Genomic DNA, 21300 nt, shown 5'->3' with positions numbered 1-21300 from the left:
TGTTGAAAGTCATAATTTAAAGTGTATAAACCAAATATTAGAAGTGTGTCTAGTTCAAAGGGGGGAAAACTATGAAACATTTTTAGTCAATATCAAACATGAGCTACACAACCCTTCCTAAATGGCAGAGGCACACACAGACACACACACACACACACACACACTCTCACAAAGAATATAAATATCTAGAACCAAGAAATGGAGTAAATGCATTCTGCTACATATGGTAAACATAGCCTACAAGGTGGAAGAGATTAGAAAATAAACAGGGAAATGAAAATGTTTTTATTAATTCGCATCAGTACCCACCAAAACCAATCAGCATAACAAAAGATTATAACACTGAATGTAAAAAACAATCCAACAGTCCAGAGTGATAGGCAAAAGTTTTTAATTGTATAGATTAAAATAACTTTGGACAAAAATTAAAACTCAGGCAGAGAATGTTTTTTTTTTTCAACAACACACACTAGCAAAAACAAAGGCACAGTAAACATTGAGGCAGAAAGTTTCCAGCGTAGAGATATGAATATAATAATAGACACAGGCAGGGATGATTAATAAATGATAAAATGTTTACAGGATGATCATCGGAATACAGGACATTTCTACTTTTGAAAACCGCTTTCCCAAATACTTCATTATAAGTAAGGTGTCTCTAAAAGGGACAGATCTCCTAGACCCCTCCTTAACCAAGTAACCAGTCCTGATATCATAATGCTGATGGACAAACTAGACCTTCTCTGCCCGCAGATGGGCTGAGGTTGGAAACTCACAGCATTGTCTCTGCAGTGTTCCCGGCAAAACGTTTAGGCTGAATTTAATCATGAAGACATTTTCAGACAACTTCAGAATGTAGATCATTGAGCCAGACAGCTGATCTGTCCTCTATAAACAAGTCCATGTCACCACCATCAATGACAACAACAAAAAGATGAGGAAATATTTGGGGTTCAAAATAACTAAAGAAATGCAGCTACATTATCTTTTTACTTTTTTTGAACCCAAAATATCTCTCCTCCTTTTTGTTGTGTGATTTGTGGTGATATGGACTGTGTGAAGGAGACAGGTCAGTTGTCCTGCTCAGTGTTTTACATTCTGCAGTTGTCTGGTGATTACCTCCTATGAAACTCAGGCTAAGCGTTTTCTGCAAGAACATGGCATTGTTCATATTCTGCACTGGCCGAGTCCTGGGTGACATGCTGTCTCCTGCCAGCGGCTCCTGACTCCTGTTCTCTACAGGATGGAATCGAGAGGAGCAGGGCTAAGGCCTCCCAATGCTGTTTGTCCATCTAGCTGTGGTCTTCCTAAGTACTGACACCAATTGGAGGCTGAAGGACTGTGGCTTCTCTAACCAAAGGAGCCTAGCGGGTTAACAATTGTCAAGAGCAGTTGGTGGTTCTGAAATACAATCCTCAGCCAAGGATCCCTCCTGTGTTACAGATGGATCAGCTAAAACAATTCAACACTGAAGATACAAAGAATGAGGTTAGGTTCATTGAAACCAGGGTAACACCTTTGGATGAGCTAAACACAAAGATGACACTGACCTTGAGCAGGTATAGAAGCTCAGAGACATGCCTGCAAAATGAAACCCCTGAGGAACTTTGTAGCTACCCAGAGATACGTGGTTCAAATTAAAATGTCTGACTGATCACTCCCGGCACGTGCTGCACAGTTATGTGAACGTGTCACACCTAACTTGGGTCCATTGTCTTCAGACTGAGCACAGGTTGCCACTGGCATGGTCTGAGAATAGGAATAGAGCCATGCCCACTGACCCATCCTATGTCTGGGCTTCCAAATGGAACTATAGTTTCATTCAAATCTTCACGTGCCTATAGGTCCTGCCTGCAGGAATGACATCTCTCGGCTTAGTAAGGGCTGCTTATTGTGGGAATATGACTCCCATCTGGAAGACCAGGTGGAGACTTGTCACCATCAAAGTAAAAAACCTATTGTCCACGTCAAGGGCGAAGCTGATGTGCTGTTCCTCAAATGAGTAAAACACACTTCTGTAGTGCTGGAATGAGTCAGGTAGTTCAAAGTACATTGACGGAGTCGAATAACATCTATCCAGTGAGTCCTGTAAGACTTCAGGCTCTTCCACTTCCATCAGCACACCGCTGAGCCTGGAAAAGGAGACAAAACTAAAGAAGCAGCCAGGGAAAATCAGACACCACAGAGCCCCACTAGATTTCAGAAGTAACATAAGGAAGTGGTTAGAAAAGAAAAAGGATAGATCCATTAATGAGGTAAAAAAAAAAAAAAATTATTGCCTTTATGTTGGGATAGAACAGGGCCAGGTAGAAAACAATGAAAGAGAAAGACAGAGAGAGAGAGAGACAGAGACAGAGACAGAGAGAAAGTGAGCTAGTGAATTGGCCAGGTGACATACTGGTAAGGGAGTAAAAGGACACTCTGAGTTAGTGCCCTCATGACACACAGCAAACTGCGATCATGAAAAGAGTGAGCGCAATAGTTTTCCATAAAATATGCTCAAAATTCGATGCAGTGGCCATGAGAGTACAGCTTTTGAAGGATGGTCATCCTATGGTACGTTAGTAAATGATAAGGGGAGGAAGAAATGGAAACCTAAACATCTACTGCAATGAAAACCAACAGCAATGACAGTAGGAGTCATTCAGCCTTCGTTGAAAACATGAAATCAAACACACTCTGGCTTCCCTGAATCTGTTGCCTCCAGGTGTTAACACAGAATTAAGCATCCACAATTGCTGAAAGTTACCTGGGGCATGGTGGGTTTTGATCTTCTTCCCCTTCTTTTCTTCCCCTTCCCCTTCTTTTCAATTTCTGCAATAAATTCAGACATGGACAGACACATTAAGCTGATTCCCCTACACACATAACAATCCACTGTCTAATCCTCACACAGGGACCTCAGGCTCCTCAGCATAAGAATAGGAGACTGTGAGAGATATATTTCAGGAGGCCTGAAGGCTGGTCATGATAGAAATTCCTCGGTTTTTCTCCCAGAAACTGTGGGTAAAATGTCCCTATTCTAGTAGATCGTTATCCCAATATCATTTGTCCCAAGTTTGTGCAAACAGTTATGCCATATTTTTCCAATCAATTTAAAGCAAATACCCTCAAATGATTTCTAGGAGAAAAACTGCAATATTTAGCCCTGTCTCATCAAATACTCAGATTGTTCATGGTTGTGAGGACTTTAGACACTGAAATTAGAGTGAAAAAGGAAATCTACAAACCCTTGAGTCAAAATCATAGTTCTCTGAATTTGTCACATCTGCCCAGGTCCAATGTCATGAGAGTAGAATCAGAGTGCCACAGGCATGGCCTGAGACTAGGAAGAGAGCCATGCTCACTGACCCATCCCATGTCTGGGCTTCCAGTTAGAACTAGAGTTTCATTCAACCTACATGTGCCTATAGGTCCTCACTGCAGCAATGACATCTCTTAGCTCAGTAATGGCCACTTGGAGCAGGAATATGATCTTTATATGGAAGACTCAGTGGATCCTTATCACCTTCATAGAAAGGTACTCACCTCCCACGTCAAGGGAAAAGCCAACATGTTTTTCCTCCAATGCATAAGAGGAACTTCCATAGGGCTGGCAGGAGTCAGGCTGTTCAAGACAACTGGAAGGAGTTGAATAACATCTATCCAGTGAGTCCTGCAAGACTTCAGGCTCTACTACCTCCAGCAGCTCCCTGCTGAGCCTGGAAAAGGAGGAAAAAGTAAAGAATAAGCCAGGGGAAATCAGACACAACAGAGCCCCAACTAGGTTTCATGGGTAGCATAAGGAAGTGGTTAAAAAAGTAAAAGGATAGATCCATTAATGAGGTAACAAATTATTGCCTTCATGTTGGGACAGAACAGGGCCAAATGGAAAAGAATGAAAGAGAAAGACAGATAGACACACACACACACACACACACACACACACACACACACAGAGAGAGAGAGAGAGAACGAGCTCAGTGAATTGTCCAGGTGACACACTGATGAGGGAGTACAGGACACTCTGAGTTACTGCCCTCAGGACACACAGCATACAGTGATCATGAAAAGACTGTGCTCAATAATTTTCCATAAAATGTGCTCACGTTTCCATGCAGTCGCCACGATAATACAGTTTTTGAAGTCTGGTCCACCTACAGTAGGTTAGTAAGTGATAAGGGGAGGAAGAAATGGAAACCTAAATATCTACTGCAATGAAAACCAACAGCAATGTGAGTAGGAATAATTCAGGCTCGGTTGAAAAGATGTAATTGATAATGTCAGCCCGCTCTGTTTTCCCCGAACCAGGAGTCTCCAGATGTCAACACAGAAGTAGCTGTTCACAATTGCTCAGTTACCTGGGGCATGGTGGGCCTTGGTCTTCTTCCTCTTCTTGGTCCTTTTTAATTCCTGCAATACATTCAGACAGGGACAGACAAAATAAGCCAATTCACCTACACCCATAACAGTCCACTGTCTAATCCCCACACAGGGATCTCAGGCTCCTCAGCATGAGAACAGGACAATGTGAGAGATATACTTCAGGAGGCCTGAAAGCTGGTCATGATATTCTTTGGTTTGCATCTCAGAACCAAGGGTGAAATATCCCTATTCTGGTAGATCGTTATCCCAAAATCATTTATCCCAAGTTTGTGCAAACAGTTATGCCTTATTGTTCCCATCAGTTCAAAGAAAATGCCCCAGATGATTTCTAGGAGGAAAACTGCAGTATTCAGCCCTGTCTCATCAAATGCCCAGCTCGTTCATGGATGCAAGAATTTTAGACACTGAAATTAGAATGAGGGAGGAAATCTACAAACCCTTGAGTCCAAATCATAGTTCTGTGAATTTTTTACATCTGCCTGGGTCCAATGTGCTGAGAGTGGGCTCAGGTTGCCACAGGCATGGCTGGAGACTAGGAATAGAGCCTTGCTCACTGACCCATTTCATGTCTAGGCTTCTAGCAGAGACTACAGTTTCATTACAACCTATATGCGCCCACGGGTCCTGCCTGCGGCAATGACATCTCTCGGGTCAGTAAGGGCCACTTGGAACAGGAATATCACCCCTATCTGGAAGACCAGGTGGAGTCTTATCACCTTCATAGTAAGGTACTCACTGTCCACGTCAAGAGCCAAGCCAAGGTACTGTTCCTCCAATGAGTAAACAGCACTTCTGTAGGGCTGGCATAAGTCAGGCAGTTCAAGATAACCTGAAGGAGTCGAATAACATCTATCCAGTGAGTCCTGCAAGACTTCAGGCTCTTTCTCATCCAGCAGCTCCCTGCTGAGCCTGGAAAAGTAGGAAAAAGTAAAGAATAATCCAGGGGGAATCAGAAACCACACAGCCCCAGCTAGATTTCATGGCTAACATAAGGAACTGTTTAAAAAGAAAAAGGACAGATCCATTAATGAGGTAATGAATTATTGCCTTTATGTTGGGATAGACCAGGGCCAGGTAGAAAAGAATGAAAGAGAAAGACAAGGAGAGGGAGAGAGAGAGAGAGAGAGGTGAAAGTGAGCTCAGCGAATTGGCCGGGTGACACACTGATGAAGGGGTCAAAGGACACTCTGAGTTAGTGCCCTCGGGACACACAGCGAACAGTGATCATGAAAAGAGTGGGCTCAATAATTTTCCATAAACTTGCTCAAGATTCCATGCAGTTGCCATACAGCCTTTGAGGTATGGTCGACCTACAGTAAGTTAGTAAATGATAAGGGGAGGAAGAAATGGAAACCTAAACATCTACTGCAATGAAAACCAACAGCAATGACAGTAGGAGTCATTCAGCCTTCGTTGAAAACATGAAATTGAACACACTCTTGTTTTCCCTGGACCTGGCATCTCCAGGTGTCAACACAGAATTAAGCATCCATAATTGCTCAAAGTTACCTGGGGCATGATGGGTCTTGGTCTTCTTCCACTTCTTGGTACTTTTCAATTTCTGCAATAAGTTCAGACATGGACAGACATATTAAGCTGGTTCTCCTACACACATAACAATCCACTGTCTAATCCTCACACAGGGACTTCAGGCTCCTCAGCATGAGAATAGGACACTGTGAGAGATATTCTTCAGGAGGCCTGAAGGCCGATCATGATAGAGATTCTTTGGTTTTTGTCCCAGAAACTGTGGGTAAAATTCCCTATTCTGGTAGATCGTTATCCCAATATCATTTGTCCCAAGTTTGTGCAAATGGTTATGCCATATTTTTCCAATCGATTTAAAGCAAATGCCCCCAAATGGTTGCTGGGAGAAAAACTGCAATATTCAGCCCTGTCTCATCAAGTACTCAGATTGTTCATGGTAGCGAGGATTTTAGACACTGAAATTAGAGTGAAGGATGAAATCTACAAGATCTACAAAATTGAGACAAAATCAGAGTTGTGTGAATTTGTCACATCTGCCCAGATCCAACATCTTGAGAGTAGGATTAGGGTGCCACAGGCATGGCCTGAGACTAGGAAGAGAGCCCTGCTCACTGACCCATCCCTTGTCTGGGCTTCCAAGTGGAACTAGAGTTTAATTCAACCTACATGTGCCTATAGGTCCTCCCTGTGGCAATGACATCTCTCAGCTCAGTAAGGGCCACTTGCAGTAGGAATATGACCCTAACCAGAAGACTCAGTGGATCCTTATCACCTTCATAGAAAGGTACTCACCATCCATGTCAAGAGCCAAGCCAACACGCTGTTGCTCCAATACGTAAAAGGCACTTCTGTAGGGCTGGCATGAGTCAGGCAGTTCAAGATAACCTGAAGGAGTTGAATAACATCTATCCAGTGAGTCCTGCCAGACTTCAGGCTCTTTCTCATCCAGCAGCTCCCTGCTGAGCCTGGAACAGTGGGAAAAAGTAAAGAATAAGCCAGGGGGAATCAGAAACCACACAGCCCCAGCTAGATTTCATGGCTAACATAAGGAAGAGTTTGAAAAGAAAAAGGACAGATCCATTAATGAGGTAACAAATTATTGCCTTTATGTTGGGATAGACTAGGGTCAGGTAGAAAAGGATGAAAGAGAAAGACACACACACACACACACACACACACACACACACACACACAGAGTGAGCTCAGTGAATTGGCCAGGTGACACACTGATGAGGGAGTCAAAGGACACTCTGTATTTGTGCTCTCAGGACACACAGTGAACAGTGATCATGAAAAGCATGGCCTCAATAATTTTGCATAAAATGTGCTCAAGTTTCCCTGCAGTCACCATGAGAATACAGCTTTTGAGGTATGGTCAACCTTCACTAGGTTAGTAAATGATAAGGGTAGGAAGAAATGGAAACCTAAACATTTACTCTAATGAGAACCAAAAAGCAATGTAGTAGGCATAATTCAGACTTGTCTGACAAGACAAAATCATTATTTTCAGCATGTACTGCTTTCCCTGGACTTGGCATCTCCACATGTCAACATCAAATTAACTGTCCACAATTTCTCAGACTCACCTGGGACCTGTTGCCTCTTGGTCCTCCTTTTTCACTTGATCCCACCGATGTCCTGCAAATAAATTCAGATGGGGCCTCTTACATTAAGCAGTTCTTCCTTGCACACAGAAACATTCCTCTGTCCAATCCTAACACAGGGACATCAGTCTTGTCAGTGTGAGAACAGGAGACTTTGAGATAAATATTCCAGTAGGCCTGAGGTCAAGTCTTGAGAAAACTGGCTTGGGTTCTTTCATGAGCCTTGGGCAAAATTACCCTGTTTTGGAATGTTATCTTCCCTATGTGCTCTGTCCTAAGTTTGTGTACACAAATGAGCAATTTTTTCCCCAATAAATTGTAGGCAAATAGTTCTAACACCTCATAGGAGAGATACTTCAATATTAAGCTTTCTCTCATCAAATACCCAGAATTTGATAGTTTATGAGATTGTGGACACAGAGATTTGATGAAGGGGTGCAATGTACCAGCTCTTGAGTCAAAATGAAACTTGGTTCTACACAGAAGCATCAGCTATTATGGCTTTTGTGGGTGAAAAGTCAGCCATTTATCTAGAAAACATACCAGGAACATGACGGACAGATAAGCTAAAACAAGCGAACTTAGAAGACACAGAAAATGGGAATAAATTCAGTGAAACCTGGGTCACATCTTTCACTGAGAGGTAGACAAGGGTGACACTGGCCTTGGGCAGGTAAAGAACCACACAGACATGCTTTGGGAACAAAACTCATACGGAATTTTGTAGCTGGCAAGAGACATTTAATTCAGATGAGCTGATCTGACAGACAACTCCTGGTCACGTGCTGCATAGTTTGGTGTGAGTTTGCCACACCTGCCTTGAGTTCAATGTCGTGACAGTCAGTCCAGGTTGGCACGGGCATGGCCTGAGACTAGGAAGAGAGCAAAGCTCACTCACCCACCCCATGCCTGTGCTTCAGACTCGACTCCAGAGTGATTGAAATCTACATTGATATATAGGTTCAGCCCACAGTGATGGCAAATCTCAGCCCAACAAGGGGCACAAGGCCCAAAGATTATGGGGTCTACCTGGGCCATGAACTGGAGCTTTATCACCTTCACAATGGAGTACTCACTGCCTATGTCAACAGCCATGCAGACTTGCTGTTCCTCTAATGAGTGAAATGTGCTGCTGTAAGACTGGTACGAGGCCAACATTTCAGGAGGAATTGAGAGAGTCGAATAACCTTCATCCCAGGACTCCTGGGGGACTTCCTCCTCTTCAGACTCCTGCAGATTCCTGATGAGCCAGGCAGGACAGGGATGACAGAAGATTTAACCAACAGACATTAGACAACAAAACCTCCCAGATGATCTGATGGGAGACAGAATGGAGTGGTCACAGAAACCAAAGGCATTTTTCCTTCAAGAGAAATAAAACTATCCTTCTAAATACAGGGTGGAGGGTGACTGCTCTGGGGACAGAGCAAAAATGGGCAGCATGTGCTCAGTACATTTGCCGCAGATGAGCCAACTCAGGGCACCCAGACTCTCCCTGTAAACTACCATCATGACTTGCAGCACAGAGAACTGACACAGGGCTTCAACTACTTTGCATAAATTGGGTTGAATTTTACATGCAGCATTCAAGTGAAGAGAGTTCTTGACGCAGTGCAGACACGGATCTTGTGTATTAAGGGCCCCATTTTCCCAATATTTTGATATAATATATTTACTTTTTCAATTTCTTTTCTTGCAAAAATACTAGCCAACATACTACCAACAAATAGGAAGAAAGCATATATACATCTCTCCCTGGATTTAAACACATGGGAGAGAACAGGCAACACCAAGAAATCCCTGTTTGAGGGTCTGGAGTGGAACTCCAGCAAACTCCAACAGACCTGAAGCTGAGGGACCTGACTGTTAGAAAGAAAACTAACACACAGGAAGGAATAGCATCAACATCAACAAAAAAGACATCCACCCCAAAACCCCATCTGTAGGTCGCCATCATCAAAGACCAAGGGTAGATAAAACCACAAAGGTGGGGAGAAACCAGAGCACAAAAGCTGAAAATTCCAAAAACCTGACATCCCTTCTCCTCCAAAGGATCGCAGCTCCTCGCCAGCAATGGAACAAAGCAGGATGGAGAATGACTTTGATGAGCTGACAGAAGTAGGCTTCAGAAAGTCGGTAATAACAAACTTCTCTGAGCTAAAGGAGGATGTGCGAACTCATCGCAAGGAAGCTAAAAACCTTGAAAAAAGATTAGACGAATGGCTAACCAGAATGAACAGTGTAGAGAAGACCTTAAATGACCTGATGGAGCTGAAAACTATGGCACAAGAACTACGTGATGCATGCACAAGCTTCAGTAGCCAATTCGATCAAGTGCAAGAAACGGTATCAGTGATTCAAGATCAAATTAGTGAAATGAAGCGAGAAGAGAAGTTTAGGGAAAAAAGAGTAAAAAGAAATGAACAAGCCTCCAATAAATATGGGACTATGTGGAAAGACCAAATCTACGTTTGATTGGTGTACCTGAAAGTGACGGGGAGAATGGAACCAAGCTGGGAAACACTCTTCAGGATATTATCCAGGAGAACTTCCCCAACCTAGCAAGGAAGGCCAACATTCAAATTCAGGAAACACAGAGAACACCATAAAGATACTCCTCGAGAAGAGCAACCCCAAAACACGTAATTGTCAGATTCACCAAGGTTGAAATGAAGGAAAAAATGCTAAGGGCAGCCAGAGAGAAAGGTCGGATTACCCACAAAGGGAAGCCCATCAGACTAGCAGCAGATCTCTTGGCACAAACCCTACAAGCCAGAAGAGAGTGGGAGCAATATTCAACATTCTTTTTTTTTTTCCATATGTATAGTTTTCCTTTATTATTTTTTGTGTGTATGTATATATATATATATATATTTTAATACTTTAAGTCTTAGGGTACATGTGCACAACGTGCAGGTTAGTTACATATGTATACATGTCCACATTGGTGTGCTTCACCCATTAACTCATCATTTAACATTAGGTATATCTCCTAATGCTACCCCTCCTCCCTCCCCCCACCCTACAACAGGCCCCAGTGTGTGATGTTCCCCTTCCTGTGTCCATGTGTTCTCATTGTTCAATTCCCACCTGTGAGTAAGAACATGCGGTATTTGGTTTTTTGTCCTTGCAAAAGTTTGCTGAGAATGATGGTTTCCAGCTTCATCCATGCCCCTATAAAGGACATGAACTCATCATTTTTTATAGCTGCATAGTATTCCATGGTGTATATGTGCCACATTTTCTTAATCCAGTCTATCATTGCTGGATATTTGGCTTGGTTCCAAGTCTTTGCTATTGTGAATAGTGCCGCAATAAACATATGTGTGCATGTGTCTTTACAGCAGCATGATTTATAATCCTTTGGGTATACACCCAGTAATGGGATGGCTGGGTCAAATGGTATTTCTAGTTCTAGATCCCTGAGGAATTGCCACACTGCCTTCCACAATCGTTGAACTAGTTTACACTCCCACCAACAGTGTAAAAGTGTTCCTATTTCTCCACATCCTCTCCAGCATCTTCAACATTCTTAAAGAAAAGAATTTTCAACCCAGAATTTCATATCCAGCCAAACAAAGCTTCATAAGTGAAGGAGAAATAAATCCTTTACAGAGAAGCAAATGCTGAGAGATTTTGTCACCACCAGGCCTGCCTTACAAGAGCTCCTAAAGGAAGCACTAAACATGGAAAGGAACAACCGGTACCAGCCACTGCAAAAACATGCCAAACTGTAAAGACCATTGACACTAGGAAGAAACCGCATCAACTAACGGGCGAAATAACCAGCTAACATCATAACGACAGGATCAAATTCACACATAACAATATTAACCTTAAATGTAAATGGGCTAAATGCCCCAGTTAAAAAACACAGAATGGCAAATTGGACAAAGAGTCAAGACCCATCAGTGTGCTGTACTCAGGAAACCCATCTCACATGCAGAGACACACATAGGCTCAAAATAAAGGGACGGAGGAAGATCTACCAAGCAAATGGAAAGCAAAAAAATGCAGGGGTTGCAATCCTAGTCTCTGATAAAACAGACTTTAAACCAACAAAGATCAAAAGAGACAAAGAAGGCCACTACATAATGGTAAAGGGATCAATTCAACAAGAAGAGTTAACTATCCTAAATATATATGCACCCTATACAGGAGCACCCAGATTCATAAAGCAAGTCCTGAGAGACCTACAAAGAGATTTAGACTCCACACAATCATAATGGGAGACTTTAACACCCCACTGTCAATATTAGACAGATCAATGAGACAGAAGCTTAACAAGGATATCCAGGACTTGAACTCAGCTCTCCACCAAGCAGACCTAAAAGACATCTACAGAACTCTCCACCCCAAATCAACAGAATATACATTCTTCTCAGCACCACATCACACTTATTCCAAAATTGACCACATAGTTGGAGGTAAAGCACTAGTCAGCGAACGTAAAAGAATGGAAACCACAACAAACTGTCAGACCACAGTGCAATCAAATTAGAACTCAGGATTAAGAAACTCACTCAAAACCGCACAACTACATGGAAACTGAACAACCTGCTCCTGAATGACTACTGGGAAAATAACAAAATGAAGGCAGAAATAAAGATGTTCTTTGAAACCAATGAGAACAAAGACACAACATACCAGAATCTCTGGGACACATTTAAAGCAATGTGTAGAGGGAAAATTATAGCACTAAATGCCCACAAGAGAAAGCAGAAAAGATCTAAAATTGACACCCTAACATCACAATTAAAATAACTAGAGAAGCAAAGCAAACAAATTCAAAAGCTAGCAGAAGACAAGAAGTAACTAAGATCAGAGCAGAACTAAAGGAGACAGAGACACAAAAAACCCTTCAAAAAATCAATGAATCCAGGGCTGGTTTTTTGAAAAGATCAACAAGAAAACCCTGTTTGGCTAGTTCACCTGGCTCATCTGATGGCAAGTTCCTATCTTGAGAGGACTATGAAATTAAAACCAATACAAGTGCCACAAATAACATACAACATTGTAAATCAGCACAATTTGTAGCTGGGTGAATGGAAGAAATAGTTCTATTCATCACTTCCTCATTTTCCCTAAATCTACAATCTCCAGATGTCACTACTGAATTAACAGCCAACAATTCCACAACATTACCTGGGAGACACTGGCCCTTTTTCTTCCTCTTCCTCATCACTTTCATTTTCTGTAAATAAATTCAGAGAAGCAGGTCACATTAAGCAATTCATACTTCACATATGACCAAATCACTGTCCAGTCATAGCACAAGGACATAACTATTCTCAGTGCAAGAATAAGGATTCTGACAGGAATATTCTAGGGTGCCCTAGATTAACTTTGGTGAGAATTAGATGACCCTGCTTTCCAGACCCACAGGCCAAAATCTCCCTCTACGTGTAGACCATAATGCCATATTCCCTGCCTGAGTCAAAGTTAAACAAAATTTTTTCCCCAAAAAAATCTCCAAAAATTGGTCAATTTTCTAAGAGTGTTGCTGCAATACGGACTTATATCACCAGATAACATGGACATTAAATGTTTAGAGGCATCTATACATGAAACACGACTGATAGATAAATTTGAACAACTCTTGCTTTAAAAAGAATCTGTGATTTGGGAGGCCAAGACAGGTGAATCATTTGAGGTCATGAGTTCAGGACTACCCTGGCCAATATGGGGAAACCCTGTCTCTACTAAAAATACAAAAATTAGCCAGACGTGATGTTGTGCACCTGTGGTCCCAGCAACTCAGGAGGCTGAGGCAGGAGAATCACTTGAATCTGGGAGGCAGAGGTTGCACCAAGCCAAGATGGTGCCACTGCACTCCAGCCTGGGTGACAGAGCAAGACTCCATCGCAAAAAAAAAAAAAAAAAAAAAAAAAAAAATCCATGATGCTACAAAGAAACATTGGATCAGCCATTGCATTGACAGGGTGGAGAACCAGGGTCCAGCCTTGCTTTATGGAAATATATCAGCAAAGTAAAGAAGAAAAGTTTCCGTCCTGATTTCAGGGTGACTGTGCAGCTAAGCAAGCTGACTTAAAGGAGATCCAGATGAAAGCTGAGAGCAGTGAAGCCTGGGGAACAATATTTCCAAATACAAAGGCAAGGCTGCCAGCTTCCTTAAACAGGCATAGAAACTCCATGGACATTGTTCAGGGACAGATGACTTAATCACAGATGACAAGAGATACTGAATCGAAGCTAGGAGGCCTGACAGATACTGCCTGTGCACCTCCTGCACTCAGGTGACTATGAGATTGTCACACTTGCCTGGGGTCGAGTAACTTGATACTGGGGACTGGCAGACAAAGGCATGACATTAGCTGAGAAGGACAAAAAAACTCCCTGATATCTGTTTAGAAACCCATCATAGTTTTTTATTCAAATGAATTTGTGTTTATAGAGCCTGTCTTCAGAGTTTATCTTCCTCAGCCTAGAGAGAGGTATGAGACACAAGGAAAACAGAGGCTACCTGGGATAATGTGTACAGCATCCTCCCATTCAACATGAGAGGATGAGCCAATGAGAGTTGAGTCGACTTTGTCTTCCTCAAATGTGATTTTGGTTTTCCTATGTGGCTGGTTGGAGTCATAAGGGCCATGGCTATTTGAACAAGTGATGGCACATTCCTCCAGTGAGTCCTCAGGGACTTCCTTTTCTTCAGCCTTCTGCAACTCCCTGATGAGCCAGGTGGGACACAGATGACAGAAGATTAAACACAGAGGGATTGGACCCCAGGGAGTCCTAGCTGGTTTTGACAGGCAGCATTAAGAGAGTGGTCCCAGAAAGCAAAATGGAGGTTCCCATTAAGAGGGAACATGCAATCCTGTTCTCTCTGCAACAGAGCATGGCTGCCATGGGAACCAGAGAGGAAGAGAGCAGCTGGTGTTCATTGCACTGGACAGATAGGAGCTGAGGAGGATGAAGACTCAGCTAACCCTGTACGGTACAGACATGACACTCGGCACACAGAGAAACATGACAGCTGCCGCACCCTGTGTCTAAGGTGGGTTATATTTCACATACTGTGGCCAAGCGAATGCGGGTTTTTGGCCCATCATAGATGCCAGAGAGGGTGTGCCTCCTAGATATTCTTTATATGTTACCATCCATTAATTGTTCCTGAGTATTCAGTGTTACCTGGGGGCAGACGATTTCTGCACTTTCTCAGCCACCTCAACTTGAACATCTTCATCGTCATCGTTGTCATTTTCTGTAAATACAGAAGTGTTCGTTCAGATATTTCCCACTTCACAGTCTGCAAGCACAGTCAGCCCAATGTGCAACAGAGACATGAACATCTAGGTATGGGTCACCGTTCAATTGAAAACTCTCATGTTTTATCTTTAACAGAATGCCCTGGCATGGTTTCCTGATCCATGAGGCAATGCATTTCTGATGTGGAGGGCCACCATCAAGATGTGGCCAAATACTGAAAAGACCTTTTGCTTCCCATATCACTGGAGGCTTGTGCAGCCTCTCTCTGGACGTTGGCAGCTGTCTCCCCCATCCTGCCAGATGTGATTCCCAGGCACAGGCTTGGTGTCCTGTCACAGTTCGCATTTCAAACCTCATTCTTTCTCTTAGAAGCAGACAAACTTGTCCCACAGTCCTCTATGCATCAGAAGATTTCAAGCCTCCAAGTGGCTTCTGCTGTGTTATTCAGGGACATTCTATCCATGGGGAGTGCTCCAGTCTGAAGCACTTCCTACCACGAAACGCCCCCACATAAAGTGCCTTCTCCAACATCACACGGCGAGGGGCTTCATCTCATTTTGGAAAGCAGTTTTAAGTGTTCCCACATTTGAATGCTTCAGACCCTTGCAAAAGACAATTTGTCTGCCACGGAGAGAGAGAAACTCAGGAAGGACAAGTCATTCACTCACTGACAGTTACTAAGAACATTGCTGAAAAGACAGCCTGGGAACCTTCATTCTTAGTCCAGAGCTCTTTTCACTCTAACAAGCCTGCTCCCATCGCAGCCTCCTTCCTGTCCTTTAAAACTAGACAGATGCTGCCTCTTACTCCAAAGACCACCTTCCATCAAGGGAGGAGGGACACTTGCAATACTGTGACCTCCAACCCCATGGGTTTCCCATCTCTGTTCTTACCCAGGAAGTCCTGGTCATGTCATGGCCACATAAGCTTAGTGGAAAAAAACACCACTGATACAACTGTCATTGTGAAAGTATGGAGGTCTGGAGTCTCTCATAAGCCTGGGGTTTTGGGTCATCAGGGCCTATGGACACCTTACCTGGGCTGAGCTTTTGGACAAGGTGCTGTGTCAGTCTACATCCCTCAGCCAGCTGTTCTTGGAGGTCCTGCCCCTGGGACTTGTCCGGCTCATCCGGAGTGAGGAGGGCCTGGAGATGCTGATTCAATGAGCGGGAGGCATCTCTCCCTTCCCGTAACTTCTCCCTTAACTGGGTCAGCTCTCGTTCCTGAGAGTGAACCAGGACTTTATATTGCCTAAGGTGAGACGGTAGAGAAAATTTAAGAGTGGAAAGACCTCCAAGCAGAAGGTCAGCACATGTTGAAAGGAATGACTGTGGCCAAGAGAAAGAATAGAAAATGGTTTACAGGCTTCCTCTGTATCAGAGAGGGCTCCTGCAAGATCCTCAATGATGTTCCATTCATCTTTCTCTTCTGTAAACAAAAGTAGGTGTCTTCCTAATTCCGTTTCAAAAAGACATCCTTTCAGTTCCTCACTCTGGCCATGGACATTTCCATGTGAAAATACACATAGTGCATCTTGCAGCCACTAGATACAAAGCCATGGACAGAAATGAGGCCAGGTGCAGATGGGGCGAATTGAAAAGACGAAAGAAGAAAAGAATGACAGGGTCGAGAAGGCAACATTGATTGAGTGAAAGAATGAGAAGCCGCAGTCAGTCAGGAGGTGATTCTCACTAAGGGTAAGTGGGGTGGTGATGGCACACCATTTTGAGTATACTGAATGCTGCTGGGTGGTTCCCACTCCTTTGGTTAATTTTGTGTTATGTAAATTTCACATCAACAATTACTTGTTTGAAAAAGAGAAAACAAGGCTCTGAGAAACAACTGCAACCCATAAATTTTTATTATACTTCTTCTCTGCTTGATAAATACTTGTGTGTTGCGAGCCTGCCATGGCAATTCCTGCCCTTCCCCTGGCCCAGCTTAGCTCTTACGTCTCCCCACCAAGCTGCTGTACTTCAGAGATTTACACACCTGCTCCCCTGCCTGCCCCCATGGGGTCCCCTCACCTGAGCTCCTCAGCTTGCTTGAGCTGCTCTGCAAGCTTCTCCTCCCTGAACTGTCGCTCATTCCTCAGCATAGATTTTATGAGGTCTTTGCACTCTTCATATTCTGAGAAAAGACAGACACGCCTGCCTCAGTGGAAGGCTGGACATGCTGCTGTGGTCATTGCCTACAGGGCAGGAGCCAGGTCCATCCCAAGGACAAAACTCTCCCCAGTACCAGGGTCTAGACAGGGATTTCCACATCTTTACTCTTCAGTCTCCTGACTTTCTGGCATCTGATCCTCCAAAATTTAGAGATGAAGAAAGAGAACCTCAAGGGCACATCAAGGAAGTTGACAAGATGATTCAACCACAATGAAGTGGAGTCAGAACTCACAGTCCCTGAGGTCTGACTCTGAATGCGGGGCCACTTTCCCAAGCCTTGCAGCCTCTCCTCTAAAACACTGCACTGGGGCATGAAGTAGTGATTTCTTGTAGAGTCAGGAAGGCCCCTAGGACTACGGGACGGATGGTTTCCCTTTTACTGGGAATTTCAAGGACAAGTATGCGAAAGATTTTAAAAATCTTTGATTTTTAAATCATATCTTCAGTTATGATTTTAAGAATCATATCTGAAGCATAAAGTGTGACACATAACACCATAAGGCCATGAAGGAAATATGCCCAAATGCTAATAAAGTTTGTGTTAATTTAGAAACAGCAGAATGAAGAACTAATAGATAGTGTTTACTCCGTGCCAATAAATGTTCTAGGAGATTGACAAGAAATAGCTCATGTAATTCACTGCAGCAATTTACAGAGGTAGGTATTATTGTAGTACCCTCTGAACAGGTGAGGAAACTGAGGGACAGACAAAACAAGCAACTTGGATGGAGCCCAGGAGACAGGCCCACGGTCCCTGCTTTGCACACTGCACTGCTACCTCCACACATTCTCAGGTGCGATCTTTCTTCCTCTTTAGGAACAAGACTCTGTGTCCCAGGAAGCAGGACTTCACTCTCACCAAGCTACTCTCTGCTTCTTATTCTTATTTTTATTTATCATTATTATTATTATTTTTACCAGTCTTGCCCTGTCACCCAGACTGGAGTGCAATGGCAAAATCTTGGCTCACTGCAACCTCAGCCTCCTGGGTTCAAAGGATTCTCCTGCCTCAGCCTCCTGAGCAGGGGTGATTACAGTCACCTGCCACCATGCCCATCTACTTTTTGTATTTTTAGTGGAGATGGGGTTTCTCCATGTTGCCCAGGCTGGTCTCAAACTCCTGACCTCGTGATCTGCCCGCCTCAGTCTCCCAAAGGACTGGGATTACAGGAGTGAGCCACCATGCACGGCCCCTACTCCCTGCTCTTGATGCTGTCACTTACAGATAGCACAGGTTCTATTAGGAGCAGACTCCTCTTGAAGCCCCTCAGAGCGGGTACTGGCTACTATCACCAAGTTCCCCTCAGAGTCACTAGAACAGAGCTTTGCCTGTTGGGCCTCAACAGAAACTTGAACTGAATAAAAGTTCACTAGTCTCAGACATTTAGAACAACAGACTAGATGTTATTTGTCTGCAGGATCTTACATGGTACAGAGAGGATTCTTGAAAACATGATTGAGCCTCTTGGAGAAAACAGGTCGTTCTGTGCCTGTGTTAGAAATCAATAACTATGAGTTTAACTCTAGTCCCACCCCCACCTGATTGCAAACATGGAAAGTTGCTAAATACTTTGGTACCTCTCTCTTCCAACTTTAACAAAATGTTAAAATACCCATTTCTGTTTTCCTAGAAGTACGGGAAGAATGAAATTATTTTTGATGGAGAGAGCATTTAGTGTCTCAGAGAGAAGACAGGACATCATTCATTACTTTCGTGATGGTGAGCCTATAGATCTTACTGTATTTGTTCTGCTGGTTGGCCAGGAAGCAGGACACATGAGTTATAAAAAATTTCTCTTTGAGGTTTCTGAACTGCTGTTTCTTCTCTGCTAGCTGGGGGCACAATTTCTCGTTGATTTCTAGAATGTTCATCTCTGCCTTCTCGCTGGACCAAGGGCCGGCTGATAGCACCATGCTGACGTTTGTGGCAGAAGAGGTGGAGCCAGGGACTGGGGAGAAGAAACCCAAACATATGATGGGTTAAAAACTGGTGAAATCAAATAGGTTTAATCAGGACTGAGGGATGTCAGTAACTGAAATTCTTAACTTACTGTTGTGAAAAATGTGATCACTCCCCACAGCACTTTAGGATCCTTCACCACAAAAACAAGGTTCGAGGTGCCTGAACTCAGAGCTGAAAGCACTGCCAGTAGCTCAGACTCTGATAAGAGTGAGGTAGACTGTGGCCAGCGTGCCAGGTAACCGTCTGCAGTTGCAATAACAGAATTAGAAGGTGGGGGTGTCATGGAATCTTAGGAGCCCTGCATTCCAATTGCCCAGGCTTTGCTGAAACACAGGCACCCTAGTCTCACCTGAGGGTCACCACCAATGGGGATCATTCCTTCAGCATTCACTCTCAGTATTCGTGTACCCTTGTGACAATGCCACAGACCCGTGTCTTTCCCAATACATCTAAGCATATTCCTCACTGTTTATCTGTCTGTACAACATCATCAAGGCAGAAACAGTTTCCCAACAGGTTATATTTTCTTAATGGTAGTCATGAAGTCACCCCACCTGCTCGCAGTTAAAACAGAGCTTAAGGCTTTTCCACAGGTGTAAGATATCAAACTTTTAGCCTGCCCTGATTTCCTCTGGGTCTTCTGCAGTTTTGTCTGTATCCACTAGAAAGTGAATGAATAATTCATTTGTAAAAAATGTTGTCTTTCCTGTCTCAGTATTCTTCTTGCTGTTTCCCATTGTTATATTGATTTCTTTTTTCTCACTGGGGCACCATCTTTGCTTTTCATTACACTCTGGACCAGTTTGACGTCCCTATGTCTAGAGCTCTTCCTCTATGTGGGTTGATTTGGTTTTTGATGTCACTGAGCGCTACATTTTATACTTGTCACTTATGGATGTCATTCTAGTGTCACAAGAGCTCTTTTCAAGGTATCAAGTGACCAAAATCATTTATATAGAGATCTCCTGAAAACATGTGTGACCATCTATCTTGGGAAGTTTCATAAACCTGATGCTATTTTGTTGTTTCCATTTTGTTTTCCCATATACTGAAAAGAACAGGGCCATGAGCGGTTCTTATGGAATATGGTTTGATATATATTTTGTTCAGATGACCTAACACCATTGATTTTGGGTTGCATTCCACTAACAGAACATGGCAAGATCAAGGTTATGGTCATGGTTGGTTGGTGATCCTCAGTGTTGCAGTAGAAGGTGAGTTTGAGATGAGAGGAATGAGTAGGAAAGAGTGATCCCCTGAACCACCTCCTCGCTTTCTCAGCTTTCATCCCCACCTAGGTTTTGTGAGCCTGGAACTTGGGAGACTGTTCTGTAGTCCAGGTCTCCTAAGATTGGCTGCTGGACTTGCCTGAGTTGAGGGTGCAGTGGGTTGACCCTGGGCTGCCCAGCATTCATGTGGTAGTGAAGGAAGGAGGACTGGATCAATCCCATTTCAAAGCATGTCTCTCTGCACTCCACGCTGTCCTCCAATGACACTGTAAGGAAACTGCTTTAAGACGTATCAACGGCTTTAAGTAAATGTATTTTCTGGCATCTGGGAGACCTGACATTCTGTGTCATAATGAAAATCTGTCATGTTTCTTTATTTTAAAAATGATAAAACTGAAGGTTCACAGAGTTACATGGCTTACTTGAGGTCACACGGGGATGAGTTTTCAGCACTGCCAATAAAAGCAATCACATTAATTATTCATAGGATCCATATAATTCAGTAAATATTCACATAATTACTTACTAGTTGTTCATTGACCAATTCGTACAAGGCAGTTTGCTCAAAACTGTGCTTATATTTGGACATTGTATCTTCATCATAATCCTGTGGTAATGCTATTATCCGTAAGTAACAGGTAAGAAACCTGAAGAGGAGGGATAGCAAATCATGTATTTGGACATATTTTCTTTTTTTTTTTTTTTTGGTTTTTGTGATGCTGGAAGAATGACCAGAATGAGTCATAGGAAGAGTATACATTCCTGTAGTATTGTCCAGGACAGAGGTGTGACCTCCTAGAGTACTGGGACCAAAATTCCCAAGTGTCTGCAACCTTGCTTTAACAGTATGGGAGATAACCTCTATCACCTGGAATTCCCCTGGAACTCTGGAATATACAAGAGAAGTATGAGACTTGGGTCTTCCCTTGGCTGTGTTTAATTCACTCTTCTATGGAATACCAATGATTCTCACTAAGACTTTGGCCTTTTCATAAGCACAATGTGCATTTTATGGAGAAGATTTTACACTTTGCTCTATTTAGAAAGAATAAATATGAGCAGTGGTTTAGGTTTTATGCCCTGGACTTAATATGTTTCTGATTCCTGTTTTGAGATTAAATTCTCATGTAAATAGAAAAATACTTATTATTTCTCATAAGGCCAAGTTTGTTATTAGTTTGAGTTTTTGAAGATGAAGCACAAACTTTTGATTTTATCTTTGTCTGTCTCTGTCAGCGCCACTCGTTGTCTCT

At 43.1% G+C, this 21300-nt stretch overlaps 1 protein-coding gene across 1 annotated transcript; it reads right to left on the bottom strand.

Moving 5' to 3' along the window:
- Positions 1 to 374: 374 nt before the first annotated feature.
- LOC736194 (neuroblastoma breakpoint family member 15) lies at positions 375 to 20499 on the bottom strand. The gene is given in 18 exon segments (XM_063804504.1): positions 375 to 2132; positions 2750 to 2767; positions 2769 to 2814; positions 3529 to 3701; positions 4341 to 4392; positions 5102 to 5274; positions 5875 to 5926; positions 6646 to 6818; positions 7440 to 7491; positions 8534 to 8697; positions 12603 to 12651; positions 13942 to 14147; positions 14610 to 14682; positions 15724 to 15938; positions 16715 to 16817; positions 18595 to 18804; positions 18907 to 19061; positions 20187 to 20499. Coding segments are annotated over 16 exon segments (1968 nt in total). The 5' UTR covers positions 18770 to 18804; positions 18907 to 19061; positions 20187 to 20499; the 3' UTR covers positions 375 to 1888.
- Between the last annotated feature and the right edge of the window lie 801 nt (positions 20500 to 21300).

The sequence above is a fragment of the Pan troglodytes genome, chromosome 1 (genome assembly GCF_028858775.2).
Source record: "Pan troglodytes isolate AG18354 chromosome 1, NHGRI_mPanTro3-v2.0_pri, whole genome shotgun sequence".
NCBI lineage: Eukaryota > Metazoa > Chordata > Mammalia > Primates > Hominidae > Pan > Pan troglodytes.
This window is presented reverse-complemented; position numbering and strand designations above follow the sequence as displayed.